This window comes from Hesperophylax consimilis, chromosome 6, assembly GCF_061612785.1.
Source record: "Hesperophylax consimilis isolate HC1 chromosome 6, BYU_Hcon_1.0, whole genome shotgun sequence".
Lineage (NCBI taxonomy): Eukaryota > Metazoa > Arthropoda > Insecta > Trichoptera > Limnephilidae > Hesperophylax > Hesperophylax consimilis.
In genome coordinates, this window is record NC_142841.1 from 15,707,619 (window position 1) to 15,717,618 (window position 10,000).

At 32.1% G+C, this 10,000-nt stretch overlaps 1 protein-coding gene across 1 annotated transcript in view; it reads left to right on the top strand.

The window, feature by feature from the left end:
• LOC149422994 (neurotrimin-like) overlaps window positions 1-6,312 on the top strand; it is a 95,477-nt gene extending 89,165 nt beyond the window's left edge. The window contains exons 5-9 of the mRNA XM_089633035.1: window positions 690-818; window positions 2,462-2,599; window positions 3,964-4,113; window positions 5,196-5,264; window positions 6,176-6,312. Coding sequence (XP_089489161.1) covers window positions 690-818; window positions 2,462-2,599; window positions 3,964-4,113; window positions 5,196-5,264; window positions 6,176-6,312 — 623 coding nt within the window. The remainder of the gene's footprint in view (window positions 1-689; window positions 819-2,461; window positions 2,600-3,963; window positions 4,114-5,195; window positions 5,265-6,175) is intronic.
• Window positions 6,313-10,000: the final 3,688 nt, after the last annotated feature.

Below are 10,000 nucleotides of genomic sequence, written 5' to 3' on the forward strand. Positions count from 1 at the left end.
TTTTAAACGACAAAGCTCAAAACTTGACGCACGGTAACAGATGTCCTTGTTAGTGTCAGATTTAAATTAGATTAACGACACAAATGTATCTATATTATAATGGTTCAATCAGAATAGCTTTATTTTATCTTTAAAAAATCTTATCGTCTGCCATTAATAATTATTTTTAATGCGTTTTTAATATTTTTTTTACCAATATTAATTTCTATCAAGTTTTATATATGAGTTTTTCTTTTATATATCATTAAATAAATAAAACGTTAAAAAGTACTGCTGTGTAATCGTTATGTCGCATGACGCTATTTTGCCTTCCGAAGGCATTATCAAACTATTGTGAAGTCACTTAAAGACGATATTTTTTCACATTTTAGCAAGGTTCTTCCCCACATCCTCTCTTCCCCATCTCCACACCATTCCCCCCTCCATTACCTTCAGCTTCACAATATACTCCAATTGGGGATGCCAGAGTCTCACTGCAGTTGGGACTCTTATGCGTTATTATAATAAAATTTAAAAATAAATTAAATATAAACGATAAAATTTATAATAATTCCTGCAATTTTCGTTTAATTCTTACCCTCCGTGTTCAATTAAATCCTGTTAGTATTCGGTTTGTGAAACTAAAACAGCTTCGTTTACAATTTAAAACCAGCAAATTTATAATGTATTTAATGAGAACATTCTTACAGTGGTCACAGCAGAAGGGTCCGTGCTGAACATAAGTAAGGTGAACCGCCTGCATATGGGTGCATATTTGTGCATTGCCTCTAACGGGGTGCCGCCAACAGTCAGCAAGAGAATAATGCTCATTGTGCATTGTAAGTATATTAACAAATAAATGCTAAACGATAAAGTTTACATTACATGCTACTTTTTCTCAAATAAAAAAAGATTTTTTCGTAAATAGTTAGTTACCTATATTAACAAATAATCTATCGTAAAATATCATTTTTTGTCCCTTCCGAGGTAACGTTGCCTAAATTAAATTTTGTAGTTTTTTGATTGGTGTAAATACTTTTTTGAACTTAAAAAAGTTAAAGAGTAAAACAAAAACTTATTATTAATCGGTAGAAATTGGGAATGCGGGGGTTTAATTTGTACCAACTTGTAGAGACATATTTTTTCATATTCAAAAGTTGTGATGACTTCCCGGTAAACAGAAAAAAACGTATCAAACGAAGCAAATAATTCGATTGATACATTGCCGAATGTTCTGTAATTCGCACCTCTCATAATTGTGTTAAAAATTTCAACAATTGGTCTGAATCGGATATTTTTTGAAATATTTTAAAACTACAGAACCCATTTCAAGTGGTGCAATGTTATCCCTTAAGGGACACACTAATGCACTTTTACGGTAGCCACCCAAATAGATTGTCTAATGTCTATGCTGATGAAAAGTGAGTGATTTCGCACCCCTGTGGGATACTAAAGAGTTTTAGTGGGCGCTGGTAGCAACTGGGGAGATTGGGGACAATAAAAAGTGTAACGGGGAGGTGAGGGTAATAAGAAAGCTTTGAAAAAATATGAAGTACTAAACAGTATTAAAATTTTCCATTTGAATATACCGATTGGTCATGTATCGTCGGAAGAATTTTTTCTATGAGCCGGACACGGATGATTCAACTTTCTTTTTTTCCAAAGAATCGTACAAAATGCATATCACCTGCTAATGAATAAATTTTAATGAAACAAGTCTTAACAAACTGAGTATCTTCTATGTACGTATACGGGATCTTTATAATGATATTTTTTTTAATTAGGTGTGCAGTAGCCAGATAAAATTATCGTTGATCAGCTCAGTGCTTGGTAGCAGTATGAGACCCTACGTAGATTCATTTTTACATTTCAAATAAACAAAGTCTTTTGAATTGTTTTTTATGTATTTTGTAAATAGTTTAAAAGCGTTGTGAATTATTGTTTGTTTCGGCGAAAACAACAACATGCTCCAAATAATGTATTGGTATTTTAGAACAGATATTGTTGTAATTCAGATGTCAGGGTTGCAAAAATAAAACAAAAAAATTTGAACAAATTGATACCTAATCAAAGTTTTAAAAAATGATGTAATATTTGTTACCAACCGGCGCAATGAAAGTTGTCTAATAATAATATTGAATAATGTTTTTTTTTATTATTTGCACCGGATACTTGAAATCGGATTGAATAGGCAGTTGCTTCCAATAGTTTAAAATTGAATAGGTACATCGAACAATTGTATATTGAATTTCTATCATACCTGAACTAAATGTGTATACAATTCCATTTCGTTTAGTTATTTGCTATACACAATAATCATGTTGGGAATAAACAACTTTCATGTAGTTGAAGTTTTAATAATGTCTTACCAGGAATGCCTTGCATGAAGGGTACAAATTGAAAACGAAATCAGATATTGCGAGGTTTTACAAACGAATAGTTGCATGTAAAATGCGCAATGTAACGGAATTTGATATTTCAGTTCCTCCAATGATTTGGATACAAAATCAGCTGGTTGGGGCTGTAGAGGGAAATTCTCTGACGTTAGAATGTAACTCAGAGGCATATCCGAAATCAATCAACTATTGGACCAGAGAGAAAGGTGAAATTGTTCCTCAAGGTAAATATTTTTGCTAATCATATTTCTATGTGCGACAAGAAGAATGAGTTGAAACGAAACGAGTGCATTCAATCCCTGCCGTGTTTACTGAAAATACGAAATCTTAAACATAATTTTAATATGTGGCTTGCTTTAATAAAAGTTACTGTCTAATTTTCTTTCCAAAGCACGCAACTAAAACTTTCAAACACAAATGTGCTTGGAATTTTTTTTAATAAGCATTAAATAGTGCTAAACATTCAATGGAGTCTTCAATGCAGGATAAACAAGTAGTCAGCATAAACTTTGGGTTAAGTGTGTGAAATGAATGGGTAACATTTCGAAAGATCGTTTTAAGTGAAGTGAAAGTAGGACAATTTTTTAGTGAAATGTTAAAATTATTACGAATGCAGTGCAAAAAGTTTTCAATGAAATTGTTATGAATACAGGTAAAATATTCAATGTAACGTTGAAATTAATATAAATGCAGGAGAAATATGAAAGAAGCATTATTACGTATTGAAATAATTTTTAACTTTTACGATGCCGGTTTCTGTCTATTATGGCAATCTTCAGACTGTTACATAATAAGCTAAAATCGGCAAGGGTCAATAAATAAAATAAGTGAAAAAATTTTTAAACAGTTTCAATATATAATTATTCCAACACGAATTGACATTTTCAAAACCAGAAACATTATGCATGAATACTTTCATTAGAGTTAATCAATACTTACACAAAGCACTTTAAATCGGTTTTAACTATCCCACAGCCAAGTGGGAAGTAGGTAGTACCCAAAATTACTATCCTCCTTATATTAGTTTAAATACTTCACACATTATTTTAGTATTTTACGTATTTCGGCGCCAATTTATTAGTTACAATTTTAAATTGACTGAATAATTGGGATTTCCATAGTTTAAAAGCACAAAAGACAGAAAAATGCATGGGGTCGTTGGAAGACCCACTTAGTTATAGACGTTTTGTTTGGCATCTTGGCATGTCAAGAGTTAAGGGGATCCAATTCATAAAATTCTAACACCATCACTCCTTACAAAATTCCCGCTGAATACGGGTCGCCTGTTTTGATTTTTGCAACGTCGCCTAAACATATTTTATTTTATATAGTTCAGCCACAAAAATTAGAATTTTCCGATAATATTCTAAAAAAAACTGAATTTGCGTTATTATATAATAGAAAAAAATCTTAAAATAGGTTCATAAGTAGGAGATTTTTATAGGTTCCGCATTGCGTCGCTTAAAAATATTTGCTGTGAAAAATATTTTGGAAACATACCTCTAGTGCACGAACTTGTTTATGATCTCATATCCCAGGGTCTCTTTTATTTTGCTGTATGATATATCATTAAGTGTACTTTTTTCAGGTGGTAAATATGAACCATACCTTGCGGATAACGTCTACAAAATGAATATGAAATTGACGATTAAAGCGATGAGTGAAGCAGATTATGGTACATACAAATGTGTATCGAAAAACTCGCTCGGTGATACGGACGGGACAATAAAAGTTTACCGTAAGGCTTTCTTATATTAAGCACTTGAAGTCAAACAAATGTGCTATCATTGCAGGGGTCGGAAAACAGACATTTAAACCAAAAGGGATTATACCTAAGGGTGCGTATAAACAGGACAAAATTTCCGCGAGTTGAGCGACGATTTAAGGGAAAGGAACAAAGCAACCGCAAGCGGCGTTTCGCGCCGTTTGCGGTTATTTCGTTCCTTTCCCATAATTCGCCAAATTGTGTCCTGTTTATACGAATCATAAGCCTTAAACATATAAATATATTAAATAAAAAAAATTATTGAATAAGAGAGTCATAAGACGGAGAACAAGATTTTTAAATGCTATAAATTATAATTTTAGTTTAAAAAATTTTGCCTTTTTGTTTTGACTGTATTTAAACGAATACATCCTTGTACTATTTGATAACAACATTTTTTATAACTAACTAAACATCTCACCATTTCCCAGAAGGGGTAGGCAGGGAGTATGAACCGATGAAATACTCGGCCCTGGCACACACCTCTTGCTTCATTCACATACTTACATCGTCTCATACATACCCTTCTGTTATTCTGACTCTTGATTTGGCTCGAACTAAACATTTGGTTATCTTGATCGTGCAATATCTTTCACACACCCCCACGATTTCTTCTACCATTCACATTTCCTTATAATATTCTGTATACACCCCTTTCTGGCTTCATTCGCTCTATGTGCCCAAATCATCTAACTACCATTTATTAATCTTACTCATTACGCTTACGTATATCAGCCTTGTAGTCTGCGAATCTCCACATATCTCATACGATCGTGTATTACACACACATCAGGGATCGTATTTCTAAACCATTCGGGCTACTTTCATCCTTCAACACTTTAACTTCACCAAGTCTATTGTAATTTCGTTTTATACAAGTATAAATATATAAAGGTATTATCCAAAAAGTTCCCCGACCCCTGAATGGTTATCAAATATGAATAATTAATGAATTCAATCAAATTGTAAGTTTTTTCCTTATAACTGTTTATTCTTATAAAGGTTCCCTTAAAACTATTCAACAATATAAATTTACTAATCAATTTGTTTTACAGGTATCAACCGGAAATCTTCGAATGTAATTGAATCCAACGATATCAACAATGCCATTCCTGGAACTCAGGGTAATAATAATTGATTTCGTATTGGGTTTTATGATCTGAGAATTCTCGTTTCTCAATTAGTTTAAAACATTATTTCGTTGAAATGGAATAGAGTTTCTTTGTCTAAAAATGTATAATTTCAGGTGCTGATATTTTTTTCAAATCGTTAATAAAATTTTAGAAAACTAAAGTTGGAAATGTGAAATCTCCTTCAGCGAAAGTAATATTCTGGTCAAGTTTTGTATTGGATAGCTTAGGCACGAGGGTTAACTTAGGACATCAAAGCCAGTGTTTATTTATCCTTTCAGAAACTGGGCAAAATGAGACTGCCGACACTTTAATAATACATATTTACTGACCTTGTACGCGCATTTGAAGTGAAATGACTCTAAACTGCGCTATATAATGCTTATTATTATTATTATTATAGTATAAATTGCCAATGCACTTTACTGTTGAATTAGTAAGGGACATCTGGACTGTATCCCATAAAAACCTGACAAAACTGGGCAAAACATGATGGCAAAGCATGTGTATTATTTCGATTTTTTAATGGAAAATGTTCTAAACAATTTTCATCAAAAATTATCATTAACATCGCTATCCTTAATAACTTTGAGGTAAATGCTCAATCGGAAGACACGCTAAACTCGTGTGCAGTATATTTTGTACACGGCTGACATTTGCCTCACCATAATGGGTTAATCTTGAGACTAGTTCTTGCGTTCAAAATAGAGTTTCTTCCATCCTAAAAAATAGGTTCATTTCCTTTAACCAACCATCCACTGCATCACATAAAACTACGATGTGGGAATATAAGAGATCTTTTAAAAATATATTATTATTAAATACTGCAAATTTCTTCAAATCTCCGTTTAAGATTTTTTTCCATTAACTGTTAACTGAAAATTAAAACTTATTAATTTTTCCAGATTTGAAACTGCAAGGAACGCAGCAACTCGAACAAAACGATTATCACAACGGGGCTGCCAGTAACAGTTACAGTGTTACAATATTATTGCTGCTCGCCTTGTGGCGTAGTCCATCGCTGTTAGGACTCGCATCCTGAACTGAACTTTAATACTAATGGAAATGGATGTGTCAACAAGTTTACCAATTATACTCTAAGTGACAATAAGAAGTGTTATGTGCTTCTAAATACAATATAGCTGAGAAAATAAAAAAAACAAATATTTTCATGAAGCAAATTAAACAACAACAAAAAACATTTGTTTCGTATATCATATCTTGGTATTTATATTAAGTTCCAATAAATCATTATTTTTTGGAAGACAAATAGTACCTTCTTCGGTTTCTGGTGTGTTAAAAAAATAATTTTATGTTTAAATGGCAGATTTTAATATATCATTGGCGTCCGGTGATTTTCTTCGTGCTAAAGGGCTGAGATAGAAAAAAGTGGAAATTATTTATTTAAGCCAATATTTTATTAAATGATTTGCAGGAAACTGGTGCAGCATTCGAAACTCCTAAAAATTTAAACAAACAAAAAAAATTGATGAAAGTTTTTAGTCACAATTTTTAACTTACAAGATCCTTTTTGTGTCTAGCCCTATAGGGCTAAAAGTCACCTGAATCTCTAATTATTAAGCATACTTTTTGAATACCAGTAGGATGAACAAATAAATTTTGTTGGTTTATTTCAATTTACTTTATGTGGCTTCTTTGAACATTCTAAAAACCTTTTTTTAATATATATATAAATTCCTGAGGATAATTTAAGCTGTTGTTGTTCACAACTTACAGATACATGTGGTAAAATTTGTCTCTTGGGATCTCTAAGAAGGAAGTGAAAAAGTAAGTATTATTTGGATAGGAGCAATTATCGTGACACATATCATTAACAGCTTTTCTAATTAAACGATAGAACGTCATTGTCTTAAGAGTAAAAATAATAAAATGTTGTAAATAGGTATGTAATTATTTTTAAGCCTTTTCCAATTAGTTTCTGTTTTTACAAATGAACCAAAAAATAACTAATAATATTATTTTAATACGAAATTAAATATTTTTTCTATTGATGGCGCTACTTTAATAAAAATATGCAATCAACTGATAACAGATCACGTTAAAAATTCGCAGATTTATTAAAACATTTACTGATAAATTATTGATTATTAGTTCAATTCGCTTTATAAATCAATGAATCGTTCAAATCAAAAATGGTTAAAATTTTAAATTAATTCAATTGTGAGTGATGTTTGATTGTCTTTATTTGGCTTGAGTCATGCGTATTTATTTGTAACGTCTAAAAGCCTATTTGAAATAAAATTGATTGTGTGCAGGCACAGCTTATCGATTAAAACATTTAATCATCGTGACAAATAATATGATTTGTACTGATTTAGATAATAAAATATTGTGTTAATGTGTATGTTATGATTAAAATTGATATTTTCCAAAGTACCTAATGCTAAAATTATGTCAAAAGCTTTTTTAAATAAGTAAACAAAAATTATAGACAATTTGTTTGGTGTTTTATTATTCCTTTCAAAAAAAGCCGACTACCGAAAAGGCTTTTAAATAAAAAAAACCTGCATGAGAAAGGAGTGTTGAAGGTGGTTGTATGGAATGTAGGCTACCACTGCAGCCGTAACCATAAGGAACAGGAGATCTGCCACAGTGAATTCGATAACTTTACAATATCGGATCGGCGTAACTATCGATGATTTTATACCGATTTTCCGAGCAGCGGATTTGTTGATAGTGCAATTAGAAATTGACTTATGCTGGCAACACTGGAAGTTTTTTCTATTAATTTACATTTCAAAAAGTATAGCCGTCTGACGTAAAGTAAAAAATACTAAGGACGGGTTGTTTCGGAGAATTTGAACAATTCTTCAAATTTCAAAGTTAATTTGCGAGCTCTTTGAAAGATATTTTCTAGTTCTATTATTATTTCAGTTCTGTCAAAAAACTAGCCTATAATGATATAATATCAGAACTTGAATAGGACTTTCACAGAACTCGCAAATTAACGTTGAAATTTGATGAATTATTCAAATTCTCCGAAACAACCGGTCCTAATAAATTGACAGTGTCAAATTGTAATGATTATTTCAATACATTGGAAGTTCGCATGTACCTTTTGACACTAAAAATGGAGTTAATTAGTTCCACTTCGTTCACAGTTCATCTTTGGTCATAACTAACAGCTTTTCTTTCTCCAAGCTGGAACTAAATCAATTGATCGCGTCTTAGATAAATTAATTGAGTCCATGGATCGTGAATTAGATTTTTTTTCAATTCTTAGAGCTTGGTTAGTTCACCTCCATTCGTTAATAAGCCAGTTATTTTTCATAACAAACGACATTCAATATCCAAATAATCGCGCATATTGACAGATTATCAGATACCCTGGAGGCCGCCCTAAAGCAGTAGCTTTTGTCTACCGACTGTAGGAATCATACTATGACCGTGCTTGCAAATATCGTTAACTGACCATAGATGACGGGTTTCATCAATATCGTGTTGACATGGGGTTTTAGCGATTATCTGTGCTTTACCTCCTACACGGGTACAGTATAAGAATAACGGGAGTATAGATAATAGAAACAATTAAAGATACGGCATGGAATCGTACCGACTGTCACTGAGCTACGACCAAACTGCAAGAAGAATCCAATCAAAGCCAATAAAAAAATTGCATTTAGTGTGTAGCTAAAAACAAAGGCGGGTGCCGCTGTTTATTGATCAGAATGTTCAGCAGTTCATATGATGTTGTTATTTTATTTTGTCTTCCCCCCTAAATATTACTTGTACCTCTTGATGAAACTATTCAAGTGTCGGGGTATGCTGTGATAAAATGTTTAAAAATACTTTTTTCAAACTCATTCGATAGCCGCTTTCTTAAACGCTATACATTAGGTATATATAATGAAAATTTTACCGTCATAATGCTCTGGTTAAAGCCGAATAACAGAATATAAGAATTACTTAGCCACGGAAGACGAAAAAAAAATAAAAAAATCGATTTCTTGTTTTTGTTCTACATATTTGTACCTACATCTAAACATTGCGATAAGATTAATGCAATTCCCCAAGGAATTTTCTAAGCACTTTCGAGCTTCAAGCGACTTAAAATAACTGTGTAATATCTTAACAGATTTAGGGAACTTTTCTTACGGAGTTTCGCAATTCAAATAACAATTTTGTGACACCATTAAAAATCGTTTTTTAAGCCAAATAAAAAAAACGAGTAAATCGTTTGCAATGCGTTTTTAATTAGATTCAGCTCTGACTCAGTATTATTTAATTGTGTAGTACTCTTTTCTGCACTTAATTCCAAATGCCCGATGTCAGTAAGGTATGGTATGACCTCTCAATAAATACCGCGAAACCGAAATATGTGGCGCAAGAGAAATGTAAAATAATTATTCCGATCTTGTCACAAACCATAGCTAAAGCCATTTGTATGATGGTTTTTATTCTGAATGGTGGTCTCTCATGAGAGAGACATTGTGAGCGTATTATACTTACGAGCATAGAAAGATAACATCTTAATCTTTGGTCACCTGGAGGATATAATTTTAAATTTTCACGGCCATTATCGTAATTTATTTTGGTGATTTTTGCAGTGTTGCGCTACCAATTACACATCTCCCCTTATGATGGACATTGTAACGCTGGAATAAACGTTGGACAAATAAGGAGGTAGAGCAACATGACATAATACCTCAAAAATAAATCACGATAAGGTCACCAGGGGATCATTTAAAAAAACACATGTAAGTAGGTGT